This window comes from Bactrocera latifrons, unplaced genomic scaffold (genome assembly GCF_001853355.1).
Source record: "Bactrocera latifrons isolate USDA-ARS-PBARC rearing strain unplaced genomic scaffold, ASM185335v1 scaffold_6, whole genome shotgun sequence".
Classification (NCBI taxonomy): Eukaryota; Metazoa; Arthropoda; class Insecta; order Diptera; family Tephritidae; genus Bactrocera; species Bactrocera latifrons.
Genome location: NW_017537267.1, coordinates 3,044,634 through 3,063,171, shown reverse-complemented (window position 1 = coordinate 3,063,171; position 18,538 = coordinate 3,044,634). Strand labels below are relative to the sequence as shown.

Below are 18,538 nucleotides of genomic sequence, written 5' to 3'. Positions count from 1 at the left end.
GAATTCGTGTGTGCTTTTTATGTTTAGCACCATTTTCTGCCGATTTTGGTTAACTTTTATATTTAAGTACAATTAATTGCGGTTTCGGAAAATGTTGTTGAAACGTTTGTAAACGTTGTGAACTTCAAGAATATTGTAATTACAGATACTACAGCGCCGTTAGCTTTCAGTTATAATGTAATTCTGCGTTGTTGAACTGAAGATGGGAGAAATTCCAGGACGTAAAGCATAGAAAAACCTGCACCGAAGAACATTTAGGTAAGAATATTTTAGAAATTAAACAAAAATTAGCTTTCACAACATATTTTTATTAGAAAATTAAGATACCCAAGCATAATTGTATTTTCACACTTTTCTCACAATATTGACTTAAAATTATTCAACTCTTTTTAACAATAAATTGTGCTATATTATTGACTATTTAAATAAATTAACAGATTTTTGGCTATTTGGAATTTATAAATTTGGCAATGTGCTAAAAAAATACATAAAATATTGTTTTACATTTTTGTATAATAAATAATTATTCTCGTACTTACTACCGTCGCACTTATTCTACATTCATATCCACTAAAATATTTTATACTCTCCTATTTGACTATAAGTCAATACAAAACGAAAAAACAGCACACTCAACTCAACCTTCATCGTCACTGTGTTGTGTGCAAATCACCTGTTCCTGCCACCAATCGTGCACCTCGTAAACTGCATTCGCTTGATTGTTAAACGGCAATAATTTACTACCCGCAATAATGTGACCCATAATCGCTGATGGACTACCCAGTGGTCCATGCTGTTCACCATAATGATTCATCACATTTGGGGGATAATGAAATTGACTGCCATCACTGTTACCGGATGCGAAAAATCCCGACGTCCGATTCAAGTCGCGTTTTATTGCAGAACCGCTAGCAGCAGCGACTGGTGGCAAGATAGGCACTGTCGTCATTGAATTTTTCTTCTTTTGTTGACTACTAATATGTAGACGCTCTTTGTCCGTCAGTGTGCTGCGCTGTTGTGGATCGGATGTGGTAGGTGCTAAATACTTGCGACCTGTCGAGCTGCCTGTTGAATCCGAACGAATTAGTGCTTGCGCGCGTTTGGTACCACTTATTACACGTTGAACGCCATGCATCTCGCCAGTGGTGGAGACAGCCGCACTACCACTGGCATCTTTCTCTTCATTCTCCGTTGAACTGAAGGTTGGCGAGAAGGCATCACTAGTCGGTGGACCCGCCGCAGTTGCGCTGCCCGGTGGTTTCTCACCGCCACTAGTGGGAGTTTTATCCTCGGGTGTTTTAAGTAACATTAATTGCTCATTGGTGGCACGCAAACCAGCAATTAAGGAGTTTTGTTGTTTCTAATAATAGCAAATAAATATAATTAGTTAGTTAAGTTCAACATTTTAAAGACGTTTTGGCTTACACTTGCATTTTGGGCACGTATCTTCTTCAGGCAACCCTCCAACCAAGTGCGTATGGTCATCTTGGCGACTTCTTCCTCTACCAAATATTCGAATTCCTCACGCGCCAGCAATTCCTCCAATTGTAATGCTTTACGTATATCCACCGACCGATAGGATAACATGCTGCATTTCCACAAACAAGTATATTTTAATAGTTCTTTCCATAAACTGTTTTTAAACTAAATTTAGACTTACTTAATCACGTCGTGGAATGTCACATCTTCACCATTATGCAACTTATCCAATTCATAGCACATGTACTTGAAGAGCAAACGATCCTTTTGTGGATCGCACTCTAGTCGTCCTTTTAGTAGACGTAATATGAACTTCACCCGTCGCACTGGTATAACGCCCCGTTGATGTATGTCCACTATGTTCCATGTATTCTGGAAATTGCGTATGTCGGCATAAGACAGCAAAGCATCTTCCTCGTTGGAGTAGAATAATGAAAAGTTCTCCATGATAATAGCTGTAATAAGTTGAAAATAAATTATCATTTTTACACTTGGTATTCTATTTTGCAATACTATGTAACTTACCCACTAGCAAATTCAATACAATATATGTAATGATGACGTAGAAAGTGCAGAAGTACACCAAGCTAGCTGTGAAGTTACCTAAAAATCCATTAAAATAAGTTGTTAATTTAAAATTTTAAGGATAAAATATCATTATCAACCCTATAAATGGTGTTGGATCTGATCGATTTGGCCCGGACTGACAAAAAAAATACATTTTTATGTAATTTCATACAAATTTTTATTATCGTTTCTTGAGTCACAGCAATGATTAAACAAATCTTCCATAACCTTGTTATAAGTATCGGATGAAATTGTCATCAGAATTCGATTCTTGTGGTACGAGGTTAGCAAAGGCACGATTAAGCCCAAAACATTAACCAAAATGTGTTGAGTTGTTCCAAAAGAGATTTTCAAGCACTAATTTCCTAGTCCGGGTCAAGTTTGATCAGACGCTAAGTGGATTTCACTAGATAAATAAGAGACCTGCATATTTTGACAGAATTTTGCAACACAAGAAGACTTTTTTCAAAATCTGATAATTTTTAGGAAGTGTTTTTTTGTCGAAAATAGACTCAAGAGATCGATATTAATTGCTTAGGTATAACCTATCATCGAAATCTAAGCAGTAGTATTTTGTCAATTAAAATAACTTACCGCAATCGGTTTCCCAGTAATTATTTCCCGGCGTACAATATGGCGGCTGAACCATGCAATCATGCATAATCTTATTCCAATCTTCTCCGGTCACAATACGAAACAGCATTGCTACTCCTGTTACAGGCGAACCGAAATTCGCGCGTCTACCAATACCTTCACCATACTTAACAGTACCGAAGAGTATGGTGCCGGCCAAGGCATAAAAGAATACCAACAAAAACATGCCAAATATGATGAAGAAGGATTTACAAACCGACACGCCCACAGTCAGCATAAGCATTTTGAGTGTAGTGTGTTTACCGGTTATGGTGAAGAAACGTAAAATCACCACCATAAAACCAAAAAAGTATGAGAGATCATTCTGGAAAATATAAACCATTTACGAAAAAATATAAGCACATCTTAAGAACTAAGAGATTCTCACCCTTAATATTGTCTGCAAGAATATCCAAACAACACCGGCCACAGTGACGAGTAAATCGTAACGATTACGTCGCGACTGCCAGTAGCCGCGCGGTGTAAATGCTATATTTTTCATAACCACCTCAATGACGAAAACAAAGTTTAAAACCGCGCTGACGACCACCAAACGTTCCGTGTGGACTTCACCTTTGATCCACTGTAAAACATGCAAGAAAAAACGTTCATTTCGGTTGCACCAAAGCTATAATACCCTTCACAAAAAAATAAAAATTTTTTTATGCAAAAGCTTGCCTTTGATCAGTCAGTTTGTATGGCAACCATATGCTTTCAATAAAGGCAGTTCCGAAATAGCAACATTTTGGTTAGAATAAAATTGTCTCAATATCTTTCAAATACAAACAACAGTCGTTCCAATTGGTCAAATGGAAGGAGCACCTTTTCTAACTTAATCGGGTTCGAGGCCGATCTAAAACCTCTGCTGCGGTGTGGGTCCGGCACCCGGCCGCGGTGCGATTTCACACTGTATAAAATTTTTCAATTACACCTGTCTTTTTGTCTAAACCACACCCACCACGAACCTTTCGAAAGGGCCAAAGCCAATGAGCAGATTGGAGTGGAGAGACTCCAAGGGTTAACTGCTTCCCGTGATACCATATATACCATATCTCCGCTCAGAACTTGTAGCTTTTGCGATCACCAATTAAGCACCGATAAAACTCATCGAGAGTGGTGACATTTTTCACTTGACCTTCGAATTTCTTTTCATTAGAAGAAACCCCATTCAATGTCAGCAATATCAGTTCACGCTGAGTAGTATAGCACCACTTTTGATAAGACAATGTTGAAATTTCTAGGCAAGCCAAAAAATACAGACATAGTGCATATAGAGTTTTAGGCGCTTCTTACTACAAGCATGCATTACTCGTTCCCACTACACTTGGGTCTACGTAACCGGGGGATCGGACATGACGAAATCGACTCAACTACTCGTCACGCTGATCACTTACATATATGTATATATACGTATACATTTAATAGACTCTCCTCCAATCTACTTTTATCTGATCTTCGCGTCGTCTTCATTTTTTCACAATTTCTTTTTGCACAACTTCATATTTACCGTTATGGACAACAACATGCTGTTGATCAGCACCACCACGGCTATAATACGTTTAAAGATTATATTCTGGGTTATGTCATAAGTGAAAGCGCGAAACTTTCTGCCGTCGGGACGTGGCGGCAAGTGCAGAGGCTGAGCAATCTTCAAGCGCTTCTTCAGATCACACCAACGACGTTGATCGACCGTCAACAGAGCAGTACCTTTATTCTCCGAGTAATTAGCGATCACTACACCCACAAACAAGGTTAATCCGATCATACAGCCTAAGAAAATATAGATGTGTATGTAAACCGCATGGATCTGAAAATAGAGGAACATGCATAAAAATTTAGAAATGGTAATAATAATTTGGTATGATTAGTAAAGCGCTCCTACCGGTCCAACAGCCTTGATCAGCACATCGCGCACATCCAGCCAACCCTTAAAGGAAAGCACTTCGAACAGCGTCAGCATCGCATCACCGATATTGTCGAAATTGAATCGGCGTGGATTAGCCCAGACACGTGGCACCAACATCGACGGATATGACTCATTATTACCGGGTGTCAATTTCATTTTTGTAACGAAGACACGACGCATAAATACGCCCACACAATCTTCACGACGCAAAATGGTCGGATCATTACAACGCGCCAAGCGACCACCATATAACTGTACACCATAGCTGGCGAATATAAACATGAGTAGTATAAGCAATGTGGATACGAGTAAGATCTCTTTGAAGCCGCGACACAACTCATAAACGACTTTGCGCATGTGTGGCACCAGCGTGAAAATACGCAATGGCCGTACACAGCGCAAAATCATCAATAGTTGTGCGCCAGAACTAGTCGGTATCTGTTGGGGCATCCAACAGAGAAAGGATGTGGATACAACATAAATGAAGACATCCAGCACTGCAGCTACATCCTTAATATAGGCTTTCGGTGTGAAGAAGAGACCGTCGGCAAGTATTTTCAATGCCAACTCCAGACTCATAAATACTACAAAACCATATTCGGCTATTTGTAGAGTAGGATGATCCATAACGCGATAGCTTGGCGTTTCAAACATCATTGATATGCAAGAAAGTGTCGTAACGAAGATCATAACCCAATCCAAGTAGGTGACCAAACCGAGAAAATTGCTGCGGACAGGAAGGAAAAGAGTATTAGTCGTATACATAATGTGTCTTATTTCAAAAATTAGTAATTGCACACAAGATGGATAGCTACGGGTACACAAATGACTTACTGCATGCTTTTATACTGCACTTTTCGTTCCTTGCCCGTAAGTGGATCCTTAAGGCGCGCATCGTAACGTCCGTGCACGATCTTCTGACAGATCTTACGAAAGCGACTCTCACGCGGCACCAGAAAAAGTGGCGTATCGAAGAACGGATGATTCTCACGCAAGTCCTCTTCGCGTTGATTTCGCCTCATTTCGGCTTGTTGTCGCTTCGCTTGCAGCAGTTTTATGTCGAGATCATGCGGACGTGCCCGTCCCGAATTGGCACGTGGCGCCGCCGCAATATCACCATTCTCCATGAGATGTTCATAAGTTTGTTTCAATTTAATCGAACCGGAACGTACGCTACGACGTATGGAACGTGAACCAAATCTGGTGTAACGGAGAGAAATTGAAGAAAACCAATACAAGATTAATGCGTACGCGCAATGATTGTTAGCAACCTACTTCTTTTGATCTACACGCCATGGTTTCGAATGTGTTATGGTGCCTTGAGACTTTAAACCCCCTTTGCCGCCTACGACAGGCAGCATAGCGGAGTCTCCAAGCATTAAACGCTGATTATTCGAATCACTGGAAAGTCGACTTGAGTAAGTCAATTTTGAATAAAAGTACACATATATGAGAATTTTGAGCACACATTGCATGCGGGACAGTCTATGTGGAAACATTTTGATAGGAACATGATAATTTGCGTCTTCTAAATATATACATGTCTATGGTTAACAATATCTACAAATTATTATTATTGGCATTCCCTCTGAGATCAAATTGTTTCAACCGTAGTTTCCCGGCTTAAAAAATTTCGCAGCCAATTTAATGTACAAAAGCATAAATGCTTTACATAATATTTCGCTTACTTGATAATATGCGTGATGGCCAATTTGCGCAAACTGCTGCCGGCCGAACGCACCTTGGGCGTCTTGTTCATGATGCGCACAGGCTTCTGCTTGCGAAATACCACATTCGATTCCCAACACTCCGACATGGGACGCTTACAATTCTCCACGATGGAGGGATCATCGGTTTCCAACTCAATTACGAAATGTTTCATGAATGATTCACGTACTTTGGGTAATGTAAAGTCATTCGGTATCCGATGCAGTATGGTCATTTGTGGTGAGTCGGGAAACTTCTCGAAAATACGCAGACGAAATGGCAACGTTTCTTTGATCTCAGCGCTCTGTTCACGAAATTTTAGTTGCTTTAATTTTTTGATATCTTCATCCAATTCCAAATTATCCAAAATGACCGCCACGAACAAACTGAGCACGATCAATGTGACGAACAAGTGGTAGAGTATGAAATAGACCGCAACTAACGGTGTAAGTGTTTTACTCGTGCGTATCATAGTTTCGTCCATAACTTCGACCCAAGCCTCTTGCGTGAGAATCTGGAACATAGACATAAAAGCTTCCGGAAATGATTCAAATTTCGTAAAATCACAAAGAAAGCAAAAAAGTTGCATAGATATGCTGGAGCTAATGATAAGCAAACACATGGTGAATATGATCAGTGAGCCGAGTTTCTTGCCCGGACCGAAAATCTTATAAACGAAACCCTCAAGCATGGGCGAAGCTTTAATTAAGCGTACAACACGCAGGACCTGCAAAGAAAAATTAAAAAGATATGAAAAACAAATTAAAATATATAAAAAATAGCAGGTTCTGTGGTCTATAGACAAAAGAATCATTTTTTACGTTATTTATTCATGTTATTATCTCACCTGAAAGTAAGTGAAACCCGACAAATAAAATATTGGCACAATGTGTATGGTCGTTCCGACGGCCAAGAGCAATTCGAATTTATGTATGGAATGCTTATAGTAGCCACGCCAACCCAAACAATAAATCTTGAAGAGCGTTTCCAAGTCCAAAAAGAATGTGAAAGCCATTTCGATGCAATAATATTTCTCATAGAAAACATTACGCGGGCGACCATCATGCTTAAACGTCATTGTGGCCATGACTATGCCATTAGCCAAGATCACGGTCATCACCAGCATGCGAAAGTATGGTGAACGTAAGATGGCGTGACAGGTTTCAGGCGCCAAACCGCCATGTTTATTATCATCTATGGTCACCAAACGCCAACCAGAATCATTGCCGCTGAGTATCTGCGATGCAGCGGTCTTTTGTATGTGACCGCGAGCGCCCCACATCTGTTGGAACTGCACACGAATCTCGTTGAACGTTTCCGTAATGACAGCAATGAAAACATTCTTCACCAGCCAAGCAAGGAAAAATATCATTGTGCTAAAAAAATTGGTATTTGTGAAATTTGAAATAACAGGCCTATGCATACCAACCTGAAGTAGAAGGCAGCACGCCAAGCGGGCAGAGAATCGATTGCGCGATACATTATGAAGACCCAACCTTCTTGTGAAGCCGCTTGGTAAACAGTGAAAATGCTAGTAGCAAAGTCCTCGAAACCGTTGAAGCCAATCACATAGCTGCTGAGAAAATCCATTTTCATGCAAATCATTCCGGGTGAGCACTGATATCCAGAGTCCGGATCCATCGAACAGAACGTATCGGGTATGGCAAGCGAATTTATAGTTAATATGCTGAAATTCGAAAGATTACATTTCGCTTACTATAAACCATGATATCATTTTAAAAAGAAGCCATATGTAGACGCATGCGAACATTACCAAAAGCGGTCTTAGTTTATGGGTATGCTCTTTTGGTCAGTTGCCATGTCGCCAACCTTCTATAAATATTCTCAAATTATTTCCTGATTTACGATCCTAAAAAAAGAAACTTTGACTACTATTTGCTTTATATTTTGTGCGATGCTCTTTGGGACAGCTGTAATTATGAAATCGAGTTGGAATTATCTTGTCACTTTCAGCTCTATTTCCCGGCTTTTCCTAGACCTCGTTTGAAATATTTCGGTAGACCCATATCGAAAAGACTGAGATTGATACAAATTTGTCTTAACAAAACTTAAAATGCTTCGTCGATTTATGTGATCTACTTTGAGGATCTGTCGTAGTGACATCCATCGATTAGGATCAACCCTACGGTGTAACGTAATCCTTCAGTAACCAGTAACCTGAAGTTTCCAATTTTTGATATCATTTCCTTAGCCAATAAACTCGTTATGCTCGTCCTAAGCCTTGGCTGCCCGGTTAAAGGTTAGAGCCACTATGTATAAAGTTAGCAATATTCAAGTTGAATAAAGATTACTTAATGAGGAAAAAGAGATTGGACAATTATCTCTACCAAATTTCGACAAGATGTCTTGTCAAATTAACAGTTTTTAATAATTGATTTTGATGGATACTTTTGTATGAGAACAATGAGTAAATCCTGTAGTAGTCCGATATCGGTGGCGATTTTGATAAGTGAGCAGTTTTTTGGGGGGTTTTTCAATACCTCAAAAAAAAATGAACTATGTCGCGTATATGCAGATAGACAGACATGGCTAAATCAACTTAAAACATCAAGCCGATAATTTATATGTTGTGGGATTTGATGTCAACACGTCGTTGAAGTATACTTGTTGTACAAGTATTTGTATTCTATTCTTCATATATTTTAATCTCTTCCCTCCTAGTCGAGGGTTCTATTTCTATACTTTCATTTAAACTTATTGCTGAGCAAATACTTACGGTCTTCCCAAGTAGTCGGTCTCGGAGTTATTCATGACGCAATGGTTTTTCAACTCCCCAAAGAATTGTACACCCAGTAAACCATAAAGTGACATAAAAAATAGGAAGAACAATGTCACGTTGTAGATCTGTTGGCTCGACCGTCTGTAATGCACAAAAGCAATTAATATACAAACATATTTAAAATAGTATAATAATTTTACGCACTTAAATATTTGATTAATGCGGCTCTTTGGCATCGAGAATTTTAGGAAGACTCGTAGGAAGCGTATCATAATTAGGGGGCGTGGCGCACGTACAATTGAGATGTAAGAATATCTAAGTAAAAAACATTAGTAAAGCATAGTAAGTGAGGAGCAATTGAAATTGAACTGTTTCGGAAATTTAATGGTTATTACAATTGCTTGATATTATTCAATTTGAAAAATAATTTCCGAAACATTTCTTATATAATATATATATATATATATAGTAAATGTGCACATAAGGCTCAGGCTAACTACTTGTAGTAATGAGGCGTAATTTCAACTTACTTGGGCACAATTTCTAAAACTTCGAATATTTGTAATATAATCGATATCCAGAGGAAAAATACCATTGACGCATCGAATTGACACCAATGATCCTTTAGATATGGTACTTCACCCTACAGCAATTCATTTGTTTGTAAAGTATATAGGGGGAAAAACGTATAATTAGTAAAGACCACATTTTGGACGATTTGGTAATACCTGTTTCGAAACGACACTCATGCATACATGCATTAATACACACATATTTATATACATTTTTTTTTATGTAATCGTTGCAAACTCGATTCATATGACGCTTACGCAAAATGGAGTAGGACAATTATTACATACAAACATATGTTTTGAAAGAGACGACATCAATAACGGTAACAAACTTGAGCAAATCGATCTGATCATTAGATATAAGGTATGTGAGGACATTACGAGTAATTGCTGCTTTTTCATTATAAACCTCTAAGATGCTGCCTAAATGGACTATACTTCGATAAATATTTATTTACAAAAATAATCGATTTCATATCTTCAATATGACAACATTTGGTTAATACGGAATAATATTTAGGTTTATTTCTACGACTTAACTAAGGCTTAAATGCTGATATCTCTGTTTTAAGCAACTAATAACGGGTTTTTCAATAGGGACGCTAGGAAAGTAGACCGATAGGAACAGCAAGCGACGCCATATTTTGTCCGCTATTTAGCGTCTAGTGGAAAAATTTGAATCCACAGGCACAGTAGTAGGCACGTGATGTCGAGAATATTGCTGCCGCTAGCACATCAATTGAGGACGACCCAAATCAGTCAGACCCAAATCAATTTGGTGCGGTTTATAGGCCGGCGGCGTCATTGAGCCGTACTTCTTCGGTGATGATCTAGATTGTCAGGTTACTGTGAATGGGAATCACTACCGCTCAATGATAACCGAATATTTTTAGCCCGGCTTGGATGATATGGACTTGGATAATATGTAGTTCGAACAGGACAGAACCGCAAACCACACAGCGAATGTCAAAATCGATTTAAAGTTTGGTGAACGCGTTATTTCACGAAATGACCCAGACAATTGGCCTCCTCGTTCGTGTGATTTGACGCCGTTAAACTATTTCCTATGCCAACAATCGTACAAATATCGAACGTGAAATAGCAGCAGTATCGGCCAATTTATGCTTGGGTTCAGCGTCTGCTAAAGAAATCGAGTTCCATACATAAGGGCATTGAATGAAGAATTTCATTGATAATCCAAACCTTTTTTGTCTTATCTAAACTTTTATAGCGGTCTTATTGATAAACCCGTTATTTGTGTTTGTAAATAAGTAGGCAGTAGTTTATACGGAACATTCCGGGTCATACTTAATCATATTATAAGATTTTAAAATCACATCTAAATTGGTTTAATTTAAGTTGTATTAAGGCAATTGTCGCTTAATTAAAGTTATTAAGAATTGTTCAACTTTTCACTTTTTTGTTTCTCCAGCAACATTTTAAAAATAGAAATAATTTAAAATACCTAATATGTCTATCCATACCTTATGTTATATTATGCTTTCCGATGGATTCGTTCAAGCTCGCTTAACACTTAGTTATTGTTGTGTTCAATAATTGATCTACTACCCAACCATAATACTTACATGCAATACACCGCGGATATGCATTTTGGCAATCATTTCGGCGGTGAATAGCAGCGTGACCGCGGTGTCCGATGCGAATGTTATATACTGTAATGGGGGATGCCGCTCGAAAGTTTTCGGCGTATTCAATGAGACTGAGGCCAAGGATACTAAGGCGCATAAACGCATTAGTCGCCTTACCCACAGCTTATTCACCCATTCAATATCGGCACTTTCGTTAAGCGACTCCTCGGGACCATAATCGGCCAAAAACGGTTCGCCCCCCTTGAGGCTTTGCTTGCGGCCGAGCATCTTATTACCAATGCCCGTTGCTAGGCCCAGCCCAATAGGGGGGACGCCAGTTATGGCTGCGCTACTTGGGCCCATCGTACTACTGATGCCGCCACAGATGCCCATACCAACACCACCGCCAATCGCACCGCCGCCAACGCCACCAATACCGCCCATGACACCAGCACCAATGCCCGCACCGCTGCCGCTACCACTAGCGCCAAGACCACCGCCGCCAGCACTACTATTGCCAGCCGTATTTGAAGACACATTTTGACTATGCACACCCAATTGACCGCCGGCTATGCCGGTACCACCACTTGTTGATGTGCCCAACATTGGACCCATTGTGGGTAGCAGTGCCGGACCACTACTGGCGCTGCCGCTGCCCGAATTCACAACTGAAGGACTATTAACGCTGCTGGTTCCATCAAATCCATGTCCACTTTGTGCTGATGCCGAAAGTGATGCGCCAGCCTTGCGTGATATGCGCGATAAGCTGCCCGAACTATGGCCTTGACTATAACTGCCGCCGGTATTGAAGGTGAAATGGCTATGAGCCGACGTATGGTGATGGTGATGCAATGATGAGCGAAATTGTTGCTGTTGTTGATGTGGATGGGAATGCTGTTGCTGCTGCTGTTGTAGACTGTGCCCGCTGGAGGAGCTGGTGCTAGCTGGTGGAGTGGTAATTGTGCCGCCGCCACTCGTACCAGCACCGACACCACCGCCAACACCGGTGGTAGTAGCCGATATGGAGCTAGTGTCGCTACGGTTACTTGCAGCTCCTAAGCGACGCGTATGCAATCGGTCAATCATTCAAGCATGCAGATTGAACTCATTCTACGCGGCCGAACGCCAAGATGACACAGTTAGTAAACAAACTCCTTGTGATTTTGTGATCCAAAAAACTAAGATGTATCAAAGAAAGAGAGCTGAAATAACAACAGTTAAATATTGTAGTGTTTATTTTTTTTTTTTACTTTAAGACGAGATTTGAAACAATGATCCACTAGGTAATACTATCATTATTCAATTTTAATAATTGGAGAATTATTGATTAGAACTTTGAAGTAAATTGAGAATACAAAACCCAGACAATTGGCAAAGGTCAATAATCTGCCAAATATTCTGATTTAAAGACGCGTAACTTTTGCAACCTTTATTGAATATTAGACACGAATTCCCACAACAGCCGGTGTCCCGATACTAGAATTTATTATCTATTTACTGAAGTTATGGAGGGAACAGTTCTCCAGCCTGCTGAACGACAATGAAAGTGTAACATCAGAGTTTACCCGCCTGAAGAACAACAAAGCTTCAGGAGCGGATGAATTACCGACCGAACTATTCAAATGCTGCGGCGAAGCACTGAAAATGTGCATGTATAAGCTTCTTTGCAAGATATGGTCGGATGGAAACATGCACGATAATTAGAACTTAAGTGCGCTTTCCCCAATCCACAAAACGGGGGACCCAACAATCAGCGCTAATGACCGTGGAGAAAGCCTCCTTCATATCGGATATAAGGTCTTATCGAGCGTAGTGTGTAAAATACTAAAGCCGAACGTCAACAAAGTGATTGGATCTTATCAGTGTAGTTTTAGGCCTGGAAAATCTACCATCGACCAATTTTCCCCATGTGCCAAATTTTAGAAGAGGCCCGTGAAAGGAAGATTTACACACCACCTCTTCGTGGGTTTAAGGCCGCCTTCGACACCACGAAAAATAACTACACATTCGAACTGCAAAGCTAATCCGGCTTTGTAAGCTGACGTTGAGCAAGCCCGAAAACTCCGTCGGGGTCGAGAATGACCTCTCCGAGCTGTATTGAATAGCGAGGTTTCAGACAAGGCGATTCCCTATCGTGTGACTTCTTCAAACTACTCCTGGAGAAAAAAATTCGAGCTGCAGAGCTGAAAAGAGGAGGTACAATCTTTTATAAGAGTGTAATGCTACTGGCATACGCTGATGGTATTGATTTAATTGACCTCAACAACGGCGTGGTTAGTTTTGCTTTCTCTAGACTGACTCGCACGTCATCGCACGTGTCTTGGAATAAGCATCAACATCAACAACAATGTCAGCCTCGAGATCCAACGCAGAATCATCCTTGCCACCGGGTGCTTATTTGGACTAAGTAGGCAATAGAAAAGTAAAGTTCTCTCCCAAAGAACAAGGATCAAACTCTATTCCATCATGGACGTACGACATCACTTGATAAGTCGGCCTTACGGGAGGAAGAGGAATACTTCCATTGGAAGATCAGATGGAGAAGGACCTGGCTGCACGTGGTATCTCGAATTGGCGTCAAAGCCATAAGCGTTGTCTGCGCCGGTAAAGAAGAAGAAGAACCTAGTGAATTTTAGTCCATTATTAATAAATAAACACCAATGACCTTCTGTTGGCCGAAATGCGCTGCTTGTGGTTAGATGTATTATCAATGCTCTCTTCCAATCAAACAACCAGACAAACCGCTTTTAGATAACTGTTTACTTCTCCCTCAGCGCGAATACTCATTTAAAATTCGCTTATCTCTATGTTTTTGCTCCAACTATTATACTAATACGTGAGTATACTTTTCTCTGCGAAAAATCAATACACCTACGGTAGGATTATCATTTTTTTCAAAGTCACTTTTCTGCTTTTAAAATATGTTTAACTATTTATATTTATACTTTTGCGTAATTATAATGAACTTTAAAACAAACTTCAACTCTTCTTCTTTAATTTCAACACATTTTCTAACCAATTAGACACAATTCAAAGTTTTCACGCCCTGAAGTATGCTATGCTTTTTGCAAAAACTCTGTATTAAATTGAAATTGATGTTCATCAAATCGAAAATAAACACGTTTAATGCACTTTTAATTCAAATTTATTCACATTTTACCTAAAATCTACACCAGCATTGACAAAAATAATTTTTCAAAATATTTGCTTGTCCAAATTTTCACTTCTTTCTGGCCAAAATGTCAGTTTCGTTGGTGGACAAAATCAATACTGATAGCAGTGTTACATCCGAATGAGAACCTAACCGACGCATTCGCATCTTTGTGCATATGTATAACGGTATAGAGATAACGGCATATTTGTCTGTTCTGACCAAAAGTAATACGTTAATATATATGTACATATGTATATATAAGTGTAGATACAGACTAAAGTGATTTTTTCATTCATGCTCGTAAATTTGCTTATTGTCATTGAAGTTTTTGCGGCAAATTGGGTCAAGGCACACACATGCGCATACCGTAAGTGGAAATATAACGGCTTTCTATTATTTATTTACTTTTGAAAAAATGTACACAAAAAACAGCTGATCGCTGTTGACATATAAAGCCGGTCGCCGGTCGCCGGTCACCGGGCTGTTGCAGCCAAGTAAATCAATACGAAAGTTGAGCAGTATACAACTAAAAGTTTTGTATATAATATAAAGATGTGTGTATGGAGGTGAATTGTATCAGTCATGTATACAAAATGAATCGCATGCAGAGTTGTTTAGGCTCCGCAGCAGTAGTGCACAAAATATTTGAGACTTAATTATATATATATGTAGGTGTGAGTGTGATACCATCATATACATCTGTAAATAGTAATTTAAAAATCCAAAGTCAAATTAAAGCAAAATTGCATCAATTCCAAAATTGCGATATTGATTACCGACTGATTTCAGTTACATACTTTTTACTGAATTCTTTCTACTGAAAATTTAATTAATTTCATTGTATTATATAATGTACGTCATTTTTTTTTTTTTGAGATAATTACAAAAAATAATGTAAATATTCTAATAGAAGATTTCATAGATTTTGAATGAGGGCAGATTGCTGGTATTTCCCATCAATATAACTTGATTAATGAAGTCAAAAGAAATGTTGAGTTGTTTCCACCTCATCTTCTTCCATAGAGCTTCTGAAGATGGCATTTGGTAGCCTTCGCAATAGGGCAGTGGTCCGTTAAAATCCCCAAAAATAGGGAGCTTTACTTAGGGTAAAGAGATCCCGATATCTCTTGGGATCGATCTTGGGCCAAAAGGCTTTTACGACAGCATGACCCAACGCTGACCAAGTTTCCAAGAGTCCCAGCTATTCAGTTGTAGACCACAAGAGAGGATACGGGAGCACCTATCCGCTCCCATTATACTGATAGTGGTTCTAGGGTGTCTTTCCTTGCAACTCATCAGCTTTACAATTTCTTGCGATTCCGCTGCGGCCTGGCACCCATACCAATCTTATCACAAAGACATTCGATGCTATTGAAAGCGAGGTTAGGCACTCTTTGACCAGCTCTGAACGCTCTGTTAATGAGTGGCTGGTTCCATCCCCAGGATACTGCACTGCGGAGCAGTAAATCTACTACTACCTTAATGGTTGCAACTTCGCGCTGTCTTCCAGGGTTCGGTTTAGCGACCCCATGATCCAAGTGATCCGGTCACTTTGGCAAACTGAAAAAAAAGGAAAACCATTGACGTCGGCTGCTGTGCTATCTTTCACAAATACAAATACAAAATATTGGTCAGTTTAAAAGACAGCTATATACTATGTTCAAATCAAAAAGTTTCCCGAATAAGAAAAAGATTTTAAAGGGTTTTATTGAAAGAAAGGAACGTTAGTAAATTTTCGAATCGATATCTCAAAAACTGAGAGACTAGTTCGCGTATATACAGACAGACAGTCTGACAGACATTGCTTAATTGACTTAACTTGTCACCGTTATCATTTATATGTATAGAATTTTTTATTAATTTAGATTAATATTTCTTTTCTCTTATCATATGTTCCTCCGAATGATTAGCATTTATATTTATATATACTATATACCGGCGTTTTCGGGTTCTACAAACATCAAGGTTAACTCTCTCCTCTTCACTGTATAAATATTTTTTAAGGTGTGTCATTTGGACGAAGTGTAAAACAAAATATAAGTATAATAAGATAAAAACTTTAGGTAAGCATATACATTGCTTCAAAACAGGTTTCCAAAATTCTTCAGCATTCGACACCTACCACAAATACATATTGTTTTCGCCAAATTATTCAAATTAGTTTTTTACTTATAATATTCTAGGCAAATGACGACATTTTTTACGAACAAGCGCGTTAAAAATATAGTAATGTACATAAATATGTATGTCATGTACAAAAATAGCAATTTTGCGGTGATGACAACATGGAAATACGTGAGGAAGAGCATGATTATACTATTATATAAAAACCTCTAAAGAAAACACATAAATTTCGCATTTAATATCTAAATATTTTCTTATTACTTTGGTATGAACAAAAATGTTGTTGTTCATTGATATTATTGATTGTTAAACCGCATGAAATAACCGTAAATTGTAGGTATTTTAAACCAGTTGATTAACGCTCTACTAAGCATTGTGTAGGGAGCACGTCATAATCGTCACAGCTGAGCGGCAATAAGAATATTTGTCATTATGTGCTCAACAATATTCGCTGCGCTCCAAACCAAACAAAACTTTTTTTGTTTATCACTGCATTGACACCGCAAACCCACAATTCCAGCGCGATTTGCAAAGCAATTGATAAATTTGTTTCACTTGTGGTGATAGCTTTAAGTTGTTGATATACAGAGCGTAAAGCTCTCCGAGCAGCAAAACAATCAACAACAATCAAAATAATCACTTTACCAACAAGAAATCTCATTAATATTTATACTGCGCACGCCTGAGTTTTGGAACGCCAGCCAACTCGTGTTAGCTAACGAAATCTCAAAGAGACCTGCATAGAATCAAAGAGGAGAGAACAAAAAAATATTCCAAATTTCATGCATTACGTGCCATTATACTCTGCAAATCGTCCAGAAAGTCAAGTGCACAGCCAAAGTCAGTCGCAGTGATGAACTATTACGTGCAATTAATAAAATTAATATTCTAATTACATGAGTTCAAATAAATATCTATGAAATTAGCAAATAAATATATATGAAATTAGTAAATAGCTTTTTTTTTTATGTGCAAATCTAACTTTTCGTAAAAGCAGCGTATAATCTGTGTTCATCGCTAGTGAAGTAATCGCTGTCGCTGTGTAACAGCGTGTGTTATTCCAGTATTTGGTTAGTCGAAATAATTATTAAGTCAATAAAAAGCCATGGGTTCGTCGTCGTCGCGGAATGCTGCGTCCAACTTTCCCTCGCATGATGATCCAGCGTACCGGAAGTGTCAGGAACTGAAGGTAAGTAAATCAATGTACATGATATACACACATTTTATTATAATTATATAATTTCTGTAAAAATCGATCATTTAGATGGAACGTTGGATACAATTGCACTATCAGATAAAAGAGCGCGAAATGGCAACGTATATTGCTGGCAAACGTGAGCTCTTCTATTGGTTAAGCGCCTTCTATATGACCTCGAGCATTGGTTGCTGGCAATATTATCAGCACATTCGTCGAAAAGCGGCGTTGCTACCAATGGTTCCTTTGACCTTTGTTATGGCCTATTATGCCGATTTAGCTTACGGCAGCAAAGTACATCGCATTCAAGGTGTGTTTGGATGACTACCTGAGTCAAAATTGATTGAAAAGCCACTTTTTGTTAACTCCTATTTTTTGTTGGTTTTGTTTTTTATTGTAGCTGAAGCCAATATGATATTAGAGCACGAGAATGAGCTGCTGCACTGGCCTGGCGGCTTGCCAACTGTATCATCGCTGGATGAGGCACGTGTCGAAAATGAAATCGAAAAGAAATTACATCCACACCCTTCATAGGCTTATCCATTGACAGTTTATCTATGCTTTCCATGCTACTGAAACTTTTACATTTCATATATTGCTCAATGAAATAATTATTTTTCCAATTAATCACATTTGTATGTATTTAACCATTTTATATTCACTTTTTGAAATTTAAACATATATTTATGCAATTGAAAATTTGTGACAATATTCGAATTACTTATAAGATTAGCCATTTTCTAAACGTACATGTACTATATATATATACATACATACATACGAATATTTCGCAGTTATTGATGTGTGTAAACGGTTTTTTACTATTCAATATATTTATCTTGTCCATAATATAAAGTAATTTTGGAAATGTT

General features: G+C 38.7%; 2 protein-coding genes across 4 annotated transcripts; one reads left to right on the top strand and one right to left on the bottom strand.

Moving 5' to 3' along the window:
• Positions 1-455: 455 nt before the first annotated feature.
• On the bottom strand, positions 456-14,444 carry LOC108974962 (sodium leak channel non-selective protein). Of its 3 annotated transcripts, none has more exons than XM_018943098.1 (18): positions 14,354-14,444; positions 11,191-12,395; positions 9,563-9,675; positions 9,237-9,347; positions 9,030-9,173; positions 7,722-7,979; positions 7,140-7,668; positions 6,274-7,019; positions 5,861-5,998; positions 5,420-5,785; positions 4,562-5,312; positions 4,187-4,486; positions 3,068-3,262; positions 2,641-3,004; positions 2,005-2,082; positions 1,661-1,934; positions 1,426-1,588; positions 456-1,360 (listed from the first exon to the last, which is right to left on the bottom strand). In XM_018943098.1, the coding sequence occupies exons 2-18, from the start codon at positions 12,277-12,279 to the stop codon at positions 638-640; spliced, it is 6,342 nt and encodes a 2,113-aa protein (XP_018798643.1). In that variant the 5' UTR covers positions 12,280-12,395; positions 14,354-14,444; the 3' UTR covers positions 456-637. The 3 variants fall into 3 exon arrangements, with proteins under 3 accessions (XP_018798643.1, XP_018798644.1, XP_018798645.1); XM_018943099.1 differs by having other exon boundaries at positions 5,861-5,986; XM_018943100.1 differs by lacking the exon at positions 5,861-5,998.
• A 3,132-nt stretch (positions 14,445-17,576) lies between these two features.
• On the top strand, positions 17,577-18,521 carry LOC108974899 (plasminogen receptor (KT)). The gene is made up of 3 exons (XM_018943002.1): positions 17,577-17,660; positions 17,736-17,976; positions 18,067-18,521. Exons 1-3 carry the CDS (start codon positions 17,577-17,579, stop codon positions 18,198-18,200), a joined length of 459 nt encoding a protein of 152 aa, XP_018798547.1. The 3' UTR covers positions 18,201-18,521.
• The last annotated feature ends 17 nt before the right edge of the window (positions 18,522-18,538 follow it).